A 21,454-nucleotide genomic window follows, 5' to 3' on the forward strand; every position below is an offset into this window, starting at 1 on the left:
ATATTCTGTATTTAGATTTCATTCAGCGCGATATCTGTGAACAGCCGGTAATTCAATTGCCGGCTTTTCATTTCTCCTGCACAAACCCGACATGATATGAGACATGGTTTACATACAGTAAACCATCTCATATCCCCTTTTTTTTGCATACTCCACACTACTAATGTTAGTAGTGTGTATGTGCAAAATTTGGGCGCTGTAGCTGCTAAAATAAAGGGTTAAATGGCGGAAAAAATTGGCGTGGGCTCCCGCGCAATTTTCTCCGCCAGAGTGGTAAAGCCAGTGACTGAGGGCAGATATTAATAGCCAGGAGAGGGTCCATGGTTATTGGCCCCCCCGTGGCTACAAACATCTGCCCCCAGCCACCCCAGAAAAGGCACATCTTGAAGATGCGCCTATCCTGGCACTTGGCCACTCTCTTCCCACTCCCGTGTAGTGGTGGGATATGAGGTAATAAAGGGTTAATGTCACCTTGCTATTGTAAGGTGACATTAAGCCAGATTAATAATGGAGAGTCGTCAATTATGACACCTATCCATTATTAATCCAATTGTCAGAAAGGGTTAAAAACACACACACACATTATTAAAAATTATTTTAATGAAATAAACACACAGGTTGTTTAAGTATTTTATTGCTCTCTCAATCCAGCTGAAGACCCTTGCTTGGCAAAATAATAAACCCACAATATACATACCTTCTGCTGAACTGTCAGGTCCCACGAAGTAAATCCATCTGAAGGGGTCAAATCATTTTACAGGCAGGAGCTGCGCTAAAGCACTCGCTCGTGCCTGTAATCCCCGGGTGCTGAAAGGAAAGCTGGGTGATCTGTACTTACATTGAGTTGCGGTGAGGCGCCCTCTGGTGGATGAACTCATATGAACTCGAGCGTGGGAACTTTTCCAAGGCTCCAGTTCATGAGTTCATCCACCAGAGGGCGCCTCACCGCAACTCAATGTAAGTACAGATCACCCAGCTTTCCTTTCAGCACCCGGGGATTACAGGCACGAGCGAGTGCTTTAGCGCAGCTCCTGCCTGTAAAATGATTTAACCCCTTCAGATGGATTTACTTCGTGGGACCTGACAGTTCGGCAGAAGGTATGTATATTGTGGGTTTATTATTTTGCCAAGCGAGGGTCTTCAGCTGGATTGAGAGAGCAATAAAATACTTAAACAACCTGTGTGTTTATTTCATTAAAATAATCTAGATATATAATTGTCTAAGGGTTTTTCCGTCTGTCTGTCTGTCTGTCCTGGAAATCCCGCATCTCTGATTGGTCGAGGCCGCCAGGCCTCGACCAATCAGCGACGGGCACAGCATGGCGACGATGATGTCATAATGGAAATCCCGCATCTCTGATTGGTCGAGGCCGCCAGGCGACGGGCACAGTATCGACGTAGATGTCATAATGGTTGCCATGGCGACGATGATGTCATAAAGGTTGCCTCGACCAATCAGCGACGGGCACAGTCTGCCGCGAATTCTGGAATCATCATTGTCCATATACTACGGGGACATGCATATTCTAGAATACCCGATGCGTTAGAATCGGGCCACAGTCTAGTTTTTAATAATGTGTGTGTGTGTTTTTTAACCCTTTCCGTCAATTGGATTAATAATGGATAGGTGTCAATTGACACCTCTCCATTATTAATCTGGCTTAATGTCACCTTACAATAGCAAGGTGACATTAACGCTTCATTACCCCATACTCCACCGCTACACGGGAGTGGGAAGAGAGTGGCCAAGTGCCAGAATAGGCGCATCTTCCAGATGTGCCTTTTCTGGGGTGGCTGGGGGCAGATGTTTGTAGCCAGGGGGGGGCCAATAACCACGGACCCTCTCCTGGCTATTAATATCTGCCCTCAGTCACTGGCTTTACCACTCTGGCGGAGAAAATTGCGCGGGAGCCCACGCCAATTTTTTCCGCCATTTAACCCTTTATTTTAGCAGCTACAGCGCCCAAATTTTGCACATGCACACTACTAACATTAGTAGTGTGGAATATGCAAAAAAAAGGGGGATATGAGATGGTTTACTGTATGTAATCATGTCTCATATCCTGTCGGGTTTGTGAAGGAGAAATGAAAAGCCGGCAATTGAATTACCGGCTTTTCACTAACACCGCTGCGTATTTCTCGCAAGTCACACTGCTGGTCCGTGTGGAATCCGTATTTTTCTCGCCCCCATAGACTTTCATTGGCGGTTTTTTTGCGCAATACGGTGACAAACGCAGCATGCTGAGATTTTCTACGGCCGTACAAGACCGTATATTACGGATGCGTATTATACGGCAGATAGGAGCTGGGCCATAGAGAATCATTGGGCCGTGTGTAATGCGAATTTTACGGACGTAGTTTATGCGCTCATACGTCCGTAAAACTCGCTAGTGTGAGGCCGGCCTTAGACTGTTTTTTCGTGACACATTGCACTTTATGATAATGGTAAATTTAGGTCGATGTTTTCTGTTTATTTATAAAAAATATCAGAAATTTAAGAAAAATGTAAAAAAAAATTAGCAATTTTTAAACTTTGAATGATTATCCCTTTAATCCAGGTAGTCATACCACAGCAAAACATTAATAAATAATATTTCCCACATGTCTGCTTTACATCAGCACCATTTGTAAAATGTTATTTTATTTTGTTAGCACTCTAGGAGGTTTAAAAATGTAGCAGCAATTTTTTATTTTTTCAAGGAAATTTACAAAATTAATTTTTTTTAGGGACCTATCCATGTTTAAAGTGCCTTTAGTCGTCCCATATATTGGGTATCCCCAAAAGTTACACCATTTTAAAATCAGCACCCCCTAACTTATTGAAAACTGCTGTCAGGTAGTTTATTAACCCTTCAGGTGCTTTTCAGGAATTAATGCAAAGTGGTATGACAGAAATGAAAAAGTGTATTTTTACCATCTAAATTCCTCTAACTTCTGAACAGGTTACTACAGCCGTCAGACTATAAAGGCGCTATTTGGACGTGAATTGCCATGGCAAACATCAGGACCACAAAATCATGATCTCAGGGCACCAATTGGGATAAAGAGGAAGCCCCCACACTCTGTTAACCATTTATATTATGTAGTCACTATTGACAGCAGCATCTAAGGGGTTAAACAGATTTCGACGGGGCAAACACTGATCGTGGCTGATGCAGCAAGTTGTCAGCTATAGTGTACAGCCGACAGCTGCTGTATAGTCACCTGTATGGGGAGGCTATTCTCTTATATCTCAGGTCAGTTAAAATACGTATTGGCTGTCATTAAGGTGTTAAAGGGCCACTGTCACCCCCTCCAGCCGTTATAAACTAAAAGAGCCACCTTGTGCAGCAGTAATGCTGCATTCTAACAAGGTGGCTCTTTTAGTTTTTGGTGCATGTATTCCCAAAATAAAGCTTTTTATAACTTCTCCAAAATACCTGTCTTTCGCCAGGGAGGCAGGTCCTCACCCCCCTGCTTGAAACGCCACACTGCCGTCACTCAAATCTTCAGGGGCGCCGGCCCCATCGCGCTGTTTTCGCATGAAATCCGGCGCCTGCGCTGTGTAGTACTGTCTGGTGCAGGCGCAGGGAGCTCTGGCCGTCTGACGTCACAGCCTGTGCGGCCGCCCTGCTTGTGAATCCCAGCCCTGCACTTTGCATAATGCATAACACACTGCGGGGCTGGGATTCACAAGGTGGGTGGCCGCACTGGCCGCACAGGCGCAGTCTGCAAGCCTGGCTGTGACGTCAGACAGCCAGAGCTCACAAGGTGGCTCTTTTAGTTTATAACGGCTGGAGGGGGTGACAGTGGCCCTTTAAATGGAAACGGTTCCTGTGTTACCTCACAACGTACCCAGGTGAGTAGCATTCCCACAACACTAACACTAGACCTGTAACCTAATATTCTACCGCCGAGGAAGCATTAATTACGGTATTAGGAAATGTGTCTCTCCGATTTTCTGCTCTAAGACCTTAGGTGCATCCTATAAGCTGAAAAATACAGTATATGTTTCTATTCAGCAGTTCGCAAAATCACACATAAAACTTAAAAATGTTTATCCTAATTTGTTTGCAACATATCTGTGCATTTTATTTTTTTTCCTGGTACACTGTATCATCGCATCCTTTTAGATGCTTTGTTTTTATTTCTTAAATAATTTAAAATGATAAATGTACATTTTTTTAGTTAATTTTCTCTTTTTATATTTAACACTTTGATCTTAGCCATGTTAATTTGTGAGATTTTGGCCTAAAAAACAAAAAAGCAAATCTAAGACGATGGTGACGTAAACTATTTATCACAATGTGCTAAAGAAAGATTACTATAAAACTTATTCAAATGCATTTCTTATCAGCCTCAGACCAGCTCCACTTTAGACTAAGCTATAAGATGTTACCCTGCCCCGGGACTCGGCTACCAGCTCCAACACTGCTACCAGTCACTGATCGGCGGTTGAGCGGACCTCTCTCAGGAATACTGCCCAGGTATTATACTTTCTCGGGGTACTCACAATGATGTATGAATCTGTGATGTGTCCGTACACAGACAGGACCCGAGAGATGTTCACTGCCAGCAGCTTGTTCTGCTCCAGAGACCCCATATGTGCCCCGATGTCAAACACTCTGGAAAAGAGCAGAACCACCATCAGAAAGGACTACAATGCCCATCATCTGCAGCTCAACCATGTATCTGACCCTATCCTGTGTGATACTGTCTGCTGAGCTGTGTATCTAATTCTATCCTGTGTGATACAGTCTGCTGAGCCGTGTATCTAAGGCTAGGGTCACATTGCGTTAGGGCAATCCGTTAAGCACATAGCACTAGCGGATTGCGCTAACGCAATGCTTCTCTAGGGTCCGCGTTCGGCGTCCCCGCTAGTGCAGATCCCCGATCTGCACTAGCGAGGAACGGAAATCGGGCGCGCCGCGGACGCTGCAAGCAGCGTCGGAGGTCCGTCACTCAAATGACGGCACATCGCTAGCACACGCCCAATGTGGGCGGGCGCTAGCAACGCGTTCACCATTACAGGCTATGGCGGCGTTAACGGACTACGTTAACACCACGTTATGCCGCGGTGTAACGTAGTTCATTAAACGCGGTCACATAACGCAATGTGACCCTAGCCTAATCCTATCCTGTGTGATACTGTCTACTGAGCCGTGTATCTAATCCTATCCTGTGTGATACTGTCTGCTGAGCCGTGTATCTAATCCTATCCTGTGTGATACTGTCTACTGAGCCGTGTATCTAATCCTATCCTGTGTGATACTGACTGCTAAGCCTTGTATCTAATACTATCCTGTGATACTGTCTGCTGAGTCATGTATCTAATCCTATCCTGGGTTATACAGTCTGCTGAGCCGTGTATCTAATCCTATCCTGTGTGATACTGTCTGCTGAGCCGTGTATCTAATCCTATCCTGTGTGATACTGTCTGCTGGGCCATGTATCTAATCCTATCCCTTGTGATACTGACTGCTAAGCCTTGTATCTAATACTATCCTGTGATACTGTCTGCTGAGTCATGTATCTAATCCTATCCTGGGTTATACAGTCTGCTGAGCTGTGTATCTAATCCTATCCGGTGTGATACAGTCTGCTGAGCCATGTATCTAATCCTATCCTGTGTGATACAGTCTGCTGAGCCATGTATCTAATCCTATCCTGTGTGATACTGTCTGCTGAGCCTTGTATCTAATCCTATCCTGTGTGATACTGACTGCTGAGCTTTGTATCTAATCCTATCCTGTGTGATACTGTCTGCTGGGCCTTGTATCTAATCCTATCCTGTGAGATACTGTCTGCTGAGCCGTGTATCTAATCCTATCCTGTGTGATACAGTCTGCTGAGCCATGTATCTAATCCTATCCTGTGAGATACTGACTGCTGAGCCGTGTGTCTAATCCTACCCTGTGTGATACTGTCTACTGAGCCATGTATCTAATCCTATCCTGTGTGATACTGTCTGCTGAGCCGTGTATCTAATCCTATCCTGTGTGATACCATCTGCTGAGCCGTGTATCTAATCCTATCCTGTGTGATACTGACTGCTGAGCCGTGTATCTAATCCTATCCTGTGTGATACTGTCTGCTGAGCCGTGTATCTAATCCTATCCTGTGTGATACTGACTGCTGAGCCGTGTATCTAATCCTATCCTGTGTGATACTGTCTACTGAGCCGTGTATCTAATCCTATCCTGTGTGATACTGTCTGCTGAGCCGTGTATCTAATCCTATCCTGTGTGATACTGTCTACTGAGCCGTGTATCTAATCCTATCCTGTGTGATACTGTCTACTGAGCCGTGTATCTAATCCTATCCTGTGTGATACTGACTGCTGAGCCGTGTATCTAATCCTATCCTGTGTGATACTGTCTGCTGGGCCATGTATCTAATCCTCTCCTGTGTGATACTGACTGCTGAGCCGTGTATCTAATCCTATCCTGTGTGATACTGTCTGCTGGGCCATGTATCTAATCCTATCCCTTGTGATACTGACTGCTAAGCCTTGTATCTAATACTATCCTGTGATACTGTCTGCTGAGCCATGTATCTAATCCTATCCTGGGTTATACAGTCTGCTGAGCTGTGTATCTAATCCTATCCGGTGTGATACAGTCTGCTGAGCCATGTATCTAATCCTATCCTGTGTGATACTGTCTGCTGAGCCATGTATCTAATCCTATCCTGTGTGATACTGTCTACTGAGCCGTGTATCTAATCCTATCCTGTGTGATACTGACTGCTGAGCCGTGTATCTAATCCTATCCTGTGTGATACTGTCTACTGAGCCGTGTATCTAATCCTATCCTGTGTGATACTGTCTACTGAGCCGTGTATCTAATCCTATCCTGTGTGATACTGACTGCTGAGCCGTGTATCTAATCCTATCCTGTGTGATACTGTCTGCTGGGCCATGTATCTAATCCTCTCCTGTGTGATACTGACTGCTGAGCCGTGTATCTAATCCTATCCTGTGTGATACTGTCTGCTGGGCCATGTATCTAATCCTATCCCTTGTGATACTGACTGCTAAGCCTTGTATCTAATACTATCCTGTGATACTGTCTGCTGAGCCATGTATCTAATCCTATCCTGGGTTATACAGTCTGCTGAGCTGTGTATCTAATCCTATCCGGTGTGATACAGTCTGCTGAGCCATGTATCTAATCCTATCCTGTGTGATACAGTCTGCTGAGCCATGTATCTAATCCTATCCTGTGTGATACTGTCTGCTGAGCCTTGTATCTAATCCTATCCTGTGTGATACTGTCTGCTGGGCCTTGTATCTAATCCTATCCTGTGAGATACTGTCTGCTGAGCCGTGTATCTAATCCTATCCTGTGTGATACAGTCTGCTGAGCCATGTATCTAATCCTATCCTGTGAGATACTGACTGCTGAGCCGTGTGTCTAATCCTACCCTGTGTGATACTGTCTACTGAGCCATGTATCTAATCCTATCCTGTGTGATACTGTCTGCTGAGCCGTGTATCTAATCCTATCCTGTGTGATACCATCTGCTGAGCCGTGTATCTAATCCTATCCTGTGTGATACTGTCTGCTGAGCCGTGTATCTAATCCTATCCTGTGTGATACCATCTGCTGAGCCATGTATCTAATCCTATCCTGTGTGATACTGTCTGCTGAGCCTTGTATCTAATCCTATCCTGTGTGATACTGTCTGCTGAGCCGTGTATCTAATCCTATCCTGTGTGATACCATCTGCTGAGCCGTGTATCTAATCCTATCCTGTGTGATACTGTCTGCTGAACCATGTATCTAATCCTATCCTGTGTGATACTGTCTGCTGAGCAGTGTATCTAATCCTATCCTGTGTGATACTGTATGCTGAGCAGTGTATCTAATCCTATCCTGTGTGATACTAACTGCTGAGCCTTGTATCTAATCCTATCCTGTGTGATACTGTCTGCTGAGCAGTGTATCTAATCCTATCCTGTGTGATACTAACTGCTGAGCCGTGTGTCTAATCCTATCCTGTGATACTGTCTGCTGAGCCATGTACCTAATCCTATCCTGTGTGATACTGTCTGCTGAGCCGTGTATCTAATCCTATCCTGTCTGATACTGTCTGCTGAGCCGTGTGTCTAATCCTATCCTGTGATACTGTCTGCTGAGCCATGTACCTAATCCTATCCTGTGTGATACTGTCTGCTGAGCTGTGTATCTAATCCTATCCTGTGTGATACTGTCTGCTGAGCCGTGTATCTAATCCTATCCTGTGATAGTGACTCTGCCGACAAAAGACGCTCAGATGCCCATCCTACGACATGACGGCAGGGCTTCGATTGGTTACCATGGAGCAGAAGCCGCCATATTGGTACGCCTGAGTAGCTCAGTGATAGGCCGGCGTCACACTCGGCGTAAGACAATACGCCACGTATTATACGTCCGTAATAGGGCCGAAATACGGTGAAATGTTCCCAAAATAGTGATCCGTAGTCAGGGTGTGTCAGCGTATTTTGCGCATGGCATCCTCCGTATGTAATCCGTATGGCATCTGTACTGCGAGATTTTCGCGCAGGCTTGCAAAACCGACATCTAATGGATTTATGTGCTCAAATGTTCATTAAAACATATATACAGTATATATATATATATATATATATATATATATATATATATATATATATATGTCATTGAGACACATATATATATATATATTCTGTATTTATATTTCATTCAGCGCGATATCTGTGAACAGCCGGTAATTCAATTGCCGGCTTTTCATTTCTCCTGCACAAACCCGACAGGATATGAGACATGGTTTACATACAGTAAACCATCTCATATCCCCTTTTTTTTGCATATTCCACACTACTAATGTTAGTAGTGTGTAAGTGCAAAATTTCAGCGCTGTAGCTGCTAAAATAAAGGGTTAAATCGCGGAAAAAATTGGCGTGGGCTCCCGCGCAATTTTCTCCGCCAGAATGGTAAAGCCAGTGACTGAGGGCAGATATTAATAGCCAGGAGAGGGTCCATGGTTATTGGCCCCCCCGTGGCTAAAAACATCTGCCCCCAGCCACCCCAGAAAAGGCACATCTGGAAGATGCGCCTATTCTGGCACTTGGCCACTCTCTTCCCACTCCCTGTAGCGGTGGGATATGGGGTAATGAAGGGTTAATGCCACCTTGCTATTGTAAGGTGACATTAAGCCAGATTAATAATGGAGAGGTGTCAATTATGACACCTATCCATTATTAATCCAATTGTAGGAAAGGGTTAAAAAACACACACACACATGATTAAAAAGGATTTTAATGAAATAAACACAGCGGTTGTTGTAATAATTTATTGTTCTCGCAATCCATTTGCAGGCCCTCACTTGGCAGAATAATTAACGCACAATATACATACCTTCTGATGTCAGATCACGTCCCACGAAGTAATCCATCTGAAGGGGTTAACTAATATTACAGGCAGAGCTGCGATAAACCACTCGCTCGTGCCTGTAATCCCCGGGTGCTGAAAGGAAAGCTGGATCTGTACTTACATTGAGTCGCGGTGAGGCGCCCTCTGGTGGATGTTCTCATGAACTGCAGCCTGGGAACTTTTTCCCACGCTCCAGGTCATATGAGGACATCCACCAGGGGGCGCATCACCGCGACTGAAGGAAATGTAGGTTAATGACCTACATTTCATTCATTCGCCGGGGGAATACAAGCACGAGCACAGCTGCATTTGCAGGGCTCCTGCCTGTAATATTAGTTAACCCCTTCAGATGGATTACCTCGTGGGACGAGACGGTTCACCAGAAGGTATGTATCTTGTGCGTTTATTATTTTTCCAAGCGAGGGTGTTCCTGATGGATTGAGAGAACAATAAATTATTAGAACAACCGCTGTGTTTATTTCATTAAAATCCTTTTTAATCATGTGTGTGTGTGTGTGTGTGTTTTTTAACCCTTTCCTACAATTGGATTAATAATGGATAGGTGTCATAATTGACGCCTCTCCATTATTAATCTGGCTTAATGTTACCTTACAATAGCAAGGTGGCATTAACCCTTCATTACCCCATATCCCACCGCTACAGGGAGTGGGAAGAGAGTGGCCAAGTGCCAGAATAGGCGCATCTTCCAGATGTGCCTTTTCTGGGGTGGCTGGGGGCAGATGTTTTTAGCCACGGGGGGGCCAATAACCATGGACCCTCTCCTGGCTATTAATATCTGCCCTCAGTCACTGGCTTTACCACTCTGGCGGAGAAAATTGCGCGGGAGCCCACGCCAATTTTTTCCGCCATTTAACCCTTTATTTTAGCAGCTACAGCGCCCAAATTTTGCATACACACATTACTAACATTAGTAGTGTGGAATATGCAAAAAAAATGGGGATATGAGATGGTTTACTGTATGTAAACCACGTCTCATATCCTGTCGGGTTTGTGAAGGAGAAGGAAAAAGCCGGCAATTGAATTACCGACTTTTCACTAACACCGCTGCGTATTTCTCGCAAGTCACACTGCTGGTCCGTGTGGAATCCGTATTTTTCTCGCCCCCATAGACTTTCATTGGCGTATTATTTTCGCAATACGCTGACAAACGCAGCATGCTGCGATTTTGTACGGCCGTAGAAAGCCGTATAATACTGAACCGTAATATACGGCTGATAGGAGCAGCCCCATTGAGAATAATTGTGCCGTATGTAATGCGAGTTTTACGGACGTAGTTTCTGCGCTCTTACGTCCGTAAAACTCGCCAGTGTGACGCCGGCCATAGGCTGAGCTTCATCGGTGGCAGCCATTCTCACTACAGACTGCGGTAATCATTACAGGAGACCAGAAAATCTACTATATAATTGTCTAAGGGCACTTCCGTCTGTCTGTCCTTCTGTCGCGGTTATTCGTTCGCTGATTGGTCTCGGCAGCTGCCTGTCATGGCTGCCGCGACCAATCAGCGACGCGCACAGTCCGGAAAAAAATGGCCGCTCCTTACTCCCCGCACTCACTACCCGGCGCCCGCATACACCCCTCCGCTCACACAGGGTTAATGGCAGCGGTAACGGACCGCGTTAAGCCGCGGGTAACACACTCCGTTGCCGCCGCTATTAACCCTGTGTGACCAAGATTTACTATTGACGCAGCCTATGCAGCGTCAACAGTAAACGGATCTAATGTTAAAAAAAAAAAAAAATCATTATATACTCACCTTCCGCTGCCTTTCTCGCTCCTCGCCACCCTCCGGTGACCGCTCTGTGCAAGCCGCAGATTCCGGTACCACTTGGGCAGAAGGACCTGCCATGACGTCACGGTCATGTGACCGCGGCGTCATCACAGGCCCTGTGCGCCTGCGCCAACAGGACCTGCCATGACGTCACGGTCATGTGACCGCGGCGTCAGCTCACCCAGGGACCGCAAGCTGCAGCCTGTACCGCGCACAAGCGACAGAACTACAAGTATGGTGAGTATGTTAGAACTACAAGGGGACTTCGGATCGGAAGGTGAGTATGTTTATTTTTTTATTTTTTAACCTCTCACTTACGTGGCTGGGCAATATACTACGTCACTGGGCCACGTCACTGGGCAATATACTACGTAACTGGGCAATATACTACGTAACTGGGCAATATACTACATGACTGGGCAATATACTACGTAACTGGGCAATATACTACGTCGCTGGGCAATATACTACTTGGCTGGGCAATATACTACGTCGCTGGGCAATATACTACGTAACTGGGCAATATACTACGTAACTGGGCAATATACTACGTCACTGGGCAATATACTACTTGGCTGGGCAATATACTACTTGGCTGGGCAATATACTACGTGGCTGGGCAATATACTACGTGGCTGGGCAATATACTACGTGACTGGGCAATATACTACGTGACTGGGCAATATACTACGTGGCTGGGCAATATACTACTTGGCTGGGCAATATACTACTTGGCTGGGCAATATACTACTTGGCTGGGCAATATACTACGTGGCTGGGCAATATACTACGTGGCTGGGCAATATACTACGTGGCTGGGCAATATACTACGTGGCTGGGCAATATACTACGTGGCTGGGCAATATACTATGTGGCTGGGCACTATACTATGTGGCTGGGCACTATACTATGTGGCTGGGCAATATACTACGTCAATGGGCAATATACTACTTGGCTGGGCAATATACTACGTGGCTGGGCAATATACTACGTGGCTGGGCAATATACTACGTGACTGGGCAATATACTACGTGGCTGGGCAATATACTACGTGGCTGGGCAATATACTACGTGGCTGGGCAATATACTATGTGGCTGGGCAATATACTATGTGGCTGGGCAATATACTACGTCAATGGGCAATATACTACTTGGCTGGGCAATATACTACGTGGCTGGGCAATATACTACGTGGCTGGGCAATATACTACGTGGCTGGGCAATATACTACGTCACTGGGCAATATACTACATGGCTGGGCAATATACTACGTCGCTGGGCAATATACTACGTCGCTGGGCAATATACTACGTCACTGGGCAATATACTACGTAACTGGGCAATATACTACGTGGCTCTGGACAATATACTACGTTACTGGGCAATATACTACGTAACTGGGCAATATACTACATGGCTGGGCAATATACTACGTCGCTGGGCAATATACTACGTGGCTCTGGACAATATACTACGTCACTGGGCAATATACTACGTGGCTGGGCAAATATACTATGTTACTCAGCAATATACTACGTGACTGGGCAATATACTACGTCGCTAGGCAGTATACTACGTGGCTGGGCAATATACTACGTGGCTGGGCAATATACTACGTCGCTAGGCAATATACTACGTGGCTGGACAATATACTACGTTACTGGGCAATATACTACGTCGCTGGGCAATATACTACGTGGCTCTGGACAATATACTACGTCACTGGGCAATATATTACATGGCTGGGCAAATATACTATGTTACTCAGCAATATACTACGTGACTGGGCAATATACTACGTCGCTAGGCAATATACTACGTGGCTGGGCAATATACTACGTGGCTGGGCAATATACTACGTGGCTGGCCAATATACTACGTGTCTGGGCAATATACTACGTGTCTGGGCAATGTACTACGTGGCTGGGCAATATACTACGTGGCTGGGCAATATACTACATGAGCATACATATACTAGAATACCCGATGCGTTAGAATCGGGCCACCATCTAGTAGGAAAATAAAAGGTTATGGCTTTTATAAGGTACAAAAACGGAAGTGAAAAACTAAATAAACAACACCCAATACCTGATAATATGGGCTAATAACAGCCGATACCTGATAACATGGAGCTAACAACCCACAATACCTGATAATATGGGGCTAATAACCCACGATACTTAATAATATGGGCTAATAGCACCCGATAACTGATAATATGTGGCTAATAACAGCCGATACCTGATAATATGGGGCTAACAACCCACGATAACGGATAATATGGGGCTACTATTGCCCGATACCTGATAATATGGCAGTAATTCGTTTTGTTGTCGATTTCAGTCGCACAGCCATGATGCCCGTAAATGTCTATGGCCTTAATTTATTAAAGGGGTCCCCTAAAAAGATGTTGTGTGGTAATGGCGCTCTGAACCAGACGCTATTGTGGTTCGACAGCAATTTTTGACCTTCAAAGCCATACATTAAGGGGTACAAGTGTGATACGCCAGACACATATGATACACCGAATATTAGTGCATATGATACACCCGTGGCGTAATACCAGGCGGCAGCAGATGGCGCCTGCTCGTCACTATGCAGATGGCGCCTCTCCCTCCCCGCACTTACACTCCTCTCCATGTGAGGCCGGCTCTTCATGTGATAGTGGGACGTGACGTTACACCCGGAAGGCCTTCACGTCCCGTGTGCCTGGTGAGCTCCCGCTCCGCTTCCATGTATTGTTCACTCATTAACAGTCCGTGCAGCTAAACGGGTAATGGCCTGCGCGTCCCCGGCCTCTCCCCGCAGCGCGGCCGAATTTCTGAGGTAATATTCGGCTCCTAGTGTGGGAGACGCCGTGGCCTCACGTGTGGCCTCCACGGTGGTGGCGAGCCGGAAGTGATTATTGTATGGGGGATATCGCTCCGTATTGCACATATTTGTGTAAAACTTTATATTATTAGTACATTTATCACGAGGCTGAAGTTGGTTTCTTGTTCGTCAGTTTCTTATTCGGCAATTTTTTATTTTCTTTTTCTTTTATAGGTTTAGCAACAAATAAAAAGCATCACAATAATAACATACAATGCAGCGAGGAGCCTTGATGTGAATACACTTAAAAACAGCTACAAAAACTATAAGGCCATGTTCACACTTTGCGGTTTTTACTGCGGAACCGCGGCGATTTTGATGCTGCGGGTCCGCAGCAGTTTCCATAGCGTTTCCATTTACATGTAAACCCTATGGAAACCGCAAACCGCTGTGCACATGCAGCGGGAAAAACCGCGCAGAAACGCAGCGGTTTACAACCCGCAGCATGTCACTTCTTTGTGCAGAATCGCTGCGATTCTGCACCCATAGGAATGCATTGAACCGCTTACTTCCCGCATGGGGCTGTGCCCACATTGCGGGAAGTAAGCGGTTAATGTGCGGGTGGTACCCGGGGTGGAGGAGAGGAGACTCTCCTCCAGGCCCTGGGAACCATATTTGGGGTAAAAAAAAGAATAAAAATAAAAAATCACGTTATACTCACCTCTCAGCGCTGCACGCGGCCGTCCGGTCTGATTGCTGTGCAAGCAGGACCTGCGGTGACGTCGCGGTCACATGACCGTGAAGACGCCCGGGTCACATGACCGTGACGTCACGAAGGTCCTTCTCGGCACAGCATCTTTGGAACCGGAGCGCCGCGTGCAGCGCCGAGGAGATCCGGACATCAGAGGGTGAGTATAAACCATTTTTTATTATTTTTAACATTACTATTGATGCTGCAGATTGCTGCATATGCAGCATCAATAGTATAGGAGTAATCCCGCAGCGGAAACCGCGGAACAAACCGCGATAAATCTGCAGGGATAACCGCAGCGGTTTTGCCCTGCAGATTTATCAATTTCGCTGCGGGAGAACCCGCAGAGGGACACCGCAAAGTGTGAACATGGCCTAAAACTGCCACAAAAATGGGTATCAAAGTGGGCACAGAAGGGCGTTAATGAAAGGGTTAAATGCCTTTGGGCCACTGATACCACAGTGCAGAAATATAGAACAGGGAGCCCCACATCAAAACCAGGTCTCTCCAGCCTGGCACAAATGGGCTCTGGGCACCAGAATTGGCATCAAAGTGGGCAAACAGCCCATTTTCACAGATTTGATTAAGTAACTGATGTTTTCAAGGGGTTAAATGACTTTGGACCACTGATCTCACACTAAGAATATTCAAATCTGTGAAAATCTGTTTGCCCACTTTGATGCCCAAAACCCATTTGGGCCAGGCTATAGGGACCTGGGATTGATGCAGGGCTTCACTATCTGTGTATTCTAAGTGTGAGATCAGTGGCCCAAAGTAATTTATCCCCTTAAAAAGTCAGTTACTTATTCAAATCTGTGAAAAACAGCTGCTTGCCCACTTTGATGCCAGTTCTGATGCCCAGAACCCACTTGGGCCAGGCTGAAGAGACCTGGTTTTGATATGGGGCGCCCTGTTCTATATGTCTGCAGTGTGATATCAGTGGCCCAAAGTGATTTAACCCTTTCATTAACGCCCTTCGGTGCCCATTTATGTGCCAGTTTTATAATTTTTGTTGCTGTTTTTAAGTGTTTTCCCATCAGGGCACCTCGCTGCATTGTATGTTATTATTGTGATGATTATTTTTTGTTGTTAAAGGGAACCTGTCACCCCCAAAATCGAAAGTGAGCTAAGGACACCGCCATCAGGGGCTTATCTACAGCATTCTGTAACGCTGTGGTTAAGCCCCCGATGTTACCTGAAAGATGAGAAAGAGGTTAAATTATACTCACTCAGGGGCGGTCCCGGTCCGATGGGCGTCGCGGTCCGTTCCGGGGCCTCCCATCTTCATCAGATGACATCCTCTTCTGGTGTTCACGCTCCGGTGCAGGCGTACTTTATCTGTCCTGCTGAGGGCAGAGCAAAGTACTGCAGTGCGCAGGCGCCGGGAAAGGTCAGAGTCCTAGCACCTGCGCACTGCAGTACTGTGCTCTGCCCTCAACAGGTCAGACAAAGCACGCCTGTGTCGGAGCCGCAGCGTGAAGACCAGAAGAGGACATCATCCTATGAAGATGGGAGGACCCGAACCGGACCGCGACGCCCATTAGACCGGACCGCAGCGGGACCGCCCCTGGGTGAGTATAATCTAACGTCTTTTTCTCATCTTTCAGGATACATCGGGGCTTATCTACAGCATTCCAGAATGCTGTAGATAAGCCCCTGATGCCGGTGGGCTTAGCTCAACTTCGAATTTGGGGGTGACAAGTTCCCTTTAAAGGAGCTTCCATTATGGTGTACATTAATGGAGGACAGCTTTTACCTCAACAGGTAATGGTAGGAATAATATTGCAGCACGAGATGGTGGCCCGATTCTAACGCATCAGGTATTCTAGTATATGTATGCTCATGTAGTATATTGCCCAGCCACGTAGTATATTGCCCAGCCACGTAGTATATTGCCCAGCCACGTAGTATATTGCCCAGCCACGTAGTATATTGCCCAGCCACGTAGTATATTGCCCAGCCACGTAGTATATTGCCCAGCCACGTAGTATATTGCCCAGCCACGTAGTATATTGGCCAGCCACGTAGTATATTGGCCAGCCACGTAGTATATTGGCCAGCCACGTAGTATATTGCTGAGTAACATAGTATATTTGCCCAGCCACGTAGTATATTGTCCAGAGCCACGTAGTATATTGCCCAGAGACGTAGTATATTGCCTAGTTACGTAGTACGGTATATTGCCCAGTGACGTAGTATATTGCCCAGTGACGTAGTATATTGCCCAGTGACGTAGTATAGTGCCCAGCCACATAGTATAGTGCCCAGCCACATAGTATAGTGCCCAGCCACATAGTATAGTGCCCAGCCACATAGTATATTGCCCAGCGACGTAGTATATTGCCCAGCCACGTAGTATATTGCCTAGCGACGTAGTATATTGCCCAGTCACGTAGTATATTGCTGAGTAACATAGTATATTTGCCCAGCCACGTAGTATATTGCCCAGTGACGTAGTATATTGCCCAGTTACGTAGTATATTGCCCAGTAACGTAGTATATTGTTCAGAGCCACGTAGTATATTGCCCAGCAACGTAGTATATTGCCCAGTTACGTAGTATATTGCCCAGTAACGTAGTATATTGTTCAGAGCCACGTAGTATATTGCCCAGTGACGTAGTATATTGCCCAGCCAAGTAGTATATTGCCCAGCGACGTAGTATATTGCCCAGTTACGTAGTATATTGCCCAGTAACTTAGTATATTGTCCAGAGCCACGTAGTATATTGCCCAGTGACGTAGTATATTGCCCAGCCAAGTAGTATATTGCCCAGCGACGTAGTATATTGCCCAGTTACGTAGTATATTGCCCAGTGACGTAGTATATTGTCCAGAGCCACGTAGTATATTGCCCAGTGACGTAGTATATTGCCCAGCCAAGTAGTATATTGCCCAGCGACGTAGTATATTGTCCAGAGCCACGTAGTATATTGCCCAGTTACGTAGTATATTGCCCAGCCATGTAGTATATTGCCCAGCGACGTAGTATATTGTCCAGAGCCACGTAGTATATTGCCCAGTTACGTAGTATATTGCCCAGCCAAGTAGTATATTGCCCAGCGACGTAGTATATTGTCCAGAGCCACGTAGTATATTGCCCAGCGACGTAGTACATTGCCCAGTTACGTAGTATATTGCCCAGTGACGTAGTATATTGCCCAGTGACGTGGCCCAGTGACGCAGTATATTGCCCAACCACGTAAGTGAGAGGTTAAAAAATAAAAAAATAGGCAACATACTCACCTTCCGATCCGAAGCCCCCTTGTAGTTCTAACATACTCACCATACTTGTAGTTCTGTCGCTTGTGCGCGGTACAGGCTGCAGCTTGCGGTCCCTGGGTGTGCTGACGCTGCGGTCACATGACCGTGACGTCATGGCAGGTCCTGTTCGCGCAGGCGCACAGGGCATGTGATGACGCCGCGGTCACATGACCGTGACGTCATGGCAGGTCCTTCTGCCATGCGCTAAGGGTTGAGCCTAGACTGTATGGGCTCCTTCCAGGTCCTGACTGCAGCCCATACAGTGTAGCCTGCTCACTACTGAAGACGCTAGACTGTATGGGCTCCTTCTAGGTATATATTCTTGAAGATAGCAGACTTTATAGGTTGCTGCCTGGCCCTGATTGCTGCCTATACATGACACTAGAATTTATGTGCTCCTTCAAGGTATAAATTATTAAAGCCAGCAGAATATATGGGCTCCTGCCAGGTCCTGACTGCAGCCCATACAGTCTAGCCAGCTCACTGGTGAAGACACTAGACTGTACGGGCTCCTGTCAAGTATATATTATTGTAGATACAGACGGTACAGGCTCCTGTCAGGTATGTATTATTGTAGATATAGAATGTATAGGCTCCAGTCAGGTGTATATTATTGTAGATATAGACTGTACAGGCTCCTGTCAGGTATATATTATTGTAGATACAGACTGTACAGGCTCCTGTCAGGTATATATTATTGTAGATACAGACTGTACGGGCTCCTGTCAGGTATATATTATTGTAGATACAGACTGTACGGGCTCCTGTCAGGTATATATTATTGTAGATACAGACTGTACAGGCTCCTGTCAGGTATATATTATTGTAGATACAGACTGTACGGGTTCCTGTCAGGTATATATTATTGTAGATACAGACTGTACGGGCTCCTGTCAGGTATATATTATTGTAGATACAGACTGTACAGGCTCCTGTCAGGTATATATTATTGTAGATACAGACGGTACAGGCTCCTGTCAGGTATATATTATTGTAGATGCAGACTGTACGGGCTCCTGTCAGGTATATATTATTGTAGATACAGACTGTACAGACTCCTGTCAGGTATATATAATTGTAGATACAGACTGTACGGGCTCCAGTCAGGTATATATTATTGTAGATACAGACTGTATGGGCTCCTGTCAGGTATATATTAGTGTAGATATAGACTGTACGGGCTCCTGTCAGGTATATATTATTGTAGATACAGACTGTACGGACTCCTGTCAGGTATATATTATTGTAGATACAGACTGTACAGGCTCCTGTCAGTTATATATTATTGTAGATACAGACTGTACGGGCTCCTGTCAGGTATATATTATTGTAGATACAGACTGTACGGGCTCCTGTCAGGTATATATTATTGTAGATATAGACTGTACGGGCTCCTGTCAGGTATATATTATTGTAGATACAGACTGTACGGGCTCCTGTCAGGTATATATTATTGTAGATACAGACTGTACAGGCTCCTGTCAGGTATATATTATTGTAGATATAGACTGTACGGGCTCCTGTCAGGTATATATTATTGTAGATATAGACTGTACGGGCTCCTGTCAGGCATATATTATTGTAGATACAGACTGTACGGGCTCCTGTCAGGTATATATTATTGTAGATACAGACTGTACGGGCTCCTGTCAGGCATATATTATTGTAGATACAGACTGTACGGGCTCCTGTCAGGTATATATAATTGTAGATACAGACTGTACGGACTCCTGTCAGGTATATATTATTGTAGATACAGACTGTACAGATTCCTGTCAGGTATATATTATTGTAGATACAGACTGTACAGGCTCCTGTCAGGTATATATTATTGTAGATATAGACTGTACGGGCTCCTGTCAGGTATATATTATTGTAGATATAGACTGTACGGGCTCCTGTCAGGTATATATTATTGTAGATACAGACTGTACGGGCTCCTGTCAGGTATATATAATTGTAGATACAGACTGTACGGACTCCTGTCAGGTATATATTATTGTAGATACAGACTGTACAGATTCCTGTCAGGTATATATTATTGTAGATACAGACTGTACGGGCTCCTGTCAGGTATATATTATTGTAGATACAGACTGTACGGGCTCCTGTCAGGTATATATTATTGTAGATACAGACTGTACGGGCTCCTGTCAGGTATATATTATTGTAGATAAAGACTGCATGGGCTCCTGTCAGGTATATATTATTGTGGATACAGACTGTACGGACTCCTGTCAGGTATATATAATTGTAGATACAGACTGTACGGGCTCCTGTCAGGTATATATTATTGTAGATAAAGACTGTATGGGCTCCTGTCAGGTATATATTATTGTGGATACAGACTGTACGGACTCCTGTCAGGTATATATAATTGTAGATACAGACTGTACGGGCTCCTGTCAGGTATAAATTATTAAAGACAGCAGAATATATGGCCTCCTGTCAGGTATATATTATTGTAGATATAGACTGTACAGGCTCCTGTCAGGTATATATTATTGTAGATATAGACTGTACAGGCTCCTGTCAGGTATATATTATTGTAGATATAGACTGTACGGGCTCCTGTCAGGTATATATTATTGTAGATATAGACTGTACGGGCTCCTGTCAGGTATATATTATTGTAGATACAGACTGTACGGGCTCCTGTCAGGTATATATAATTGTAGATACAGACTGTACGGACTCCTGTCAGGTATATATTATTGTAGATACAGACTGTACAGATTCCTGTCAGGTATATATTATTGTAGATACAGTCTGTACGGGCTCCTGTCAGGTATATATTATTGTAGATACAGACTGTACGGGCTCCTGTCAGGTATATATTATTGTAGATACAGACTGTACGGGCTCCTGTCAGGTATATATTATTGTAGATAAAGACTGCATGGGCTCCTGTCAGGTATATATTATTGTGGATACAGACTGTACGGACTCCTGTCAGGTATATATAATTGTAGATACAGACTGTACGGGCTCCTGTCAGGTATATATTATTGTAGATAAAGACTGTATGGGCTCCTGTCAGGTATATATTATTGTGGATACAGACTGTACGGACTCCTGTCAGGTATATATAATTGTAGATACAGACTGTACGGGCTCCTGTCAGGTATAAATTATTAAAGACAGCAGAATATATGGCCTCCTGTCAGGTATATATTATTGTAGATATAGACTGTACAGGCTCCTGTCAGGTATATATTATTGTAGATGCAGATTGCAGACTGTACGGGCTCCTGTCAGGTATATATTATTGTAGATACAGACTGTACAGACTCCTGTCAGGTATATATAATTGTAGATATAGACTGTACGGGCTCCAGTCAGGTATATATTATTGTAGATACAGACTGTATGGGCTCCTGTCAGGTATATATTAGTGTAGAAAGAAAGGGGTAGCCAACGGCAGAATATACATATAATATCGTATCTGGGAAGATATCATTCCTGTC

At 45.1% G+C, this 21,454-nt stretch overlaps 1 protein-coding gene across 4 annotated transcripts in view; it reads right to left on the bottom strand.

Annotated features, from left to right (window-relative positions):
- Positions 1-21,454, bottom strand: part of METTL25B (methyltransferase like 25B) — a 78,137-nt gene that overhangs the window by 34,945 nt on the left and 21,738 nt on the right. Inside the window, exons 1-3 of one of the 4 annotated variants that reach the window (XM_077258140.1) lie at positions 11,303-11,425; positions 11,149-11,234; positions 4,493-4,604 (exon numbers count right to left, since the gene is read on the bottom strand). In XM_077258140.1, the coding sequence (XP_077114255.1) occupies positions 4,493-4,604; positions 11,149-11,234; positions 11,303-11,323 (219 nt within the window). In that variant the 5' untranslated portion in view covers positions 11,324-11,425. Of the gene's footprint in view, positions 1-4,492; positions 4,605-11,148; positions 11,426-21,454 lie in introns of those variants that run through there. The other 3 variants (XM_077258149.1, XM_077258137.1, XM_077258157.1) reach the window with 3 other exon arrangements.

This window comes from Ranitomeya variabilis, chromosome 1 (genome assembly GCF_051348905.1).
Source record: "Ranitomeya variabilis isolate aRanVar5 chromosome 1, aRanVar5.hap1, whole genome shotgun sequence".
NCBI classification, from domain to species: Eukaryota; Metazoa; Chordata; class Amphibia; order Anura; family Dendrobatidae; genus Ranitomeya; species Ranitomeya variabilis.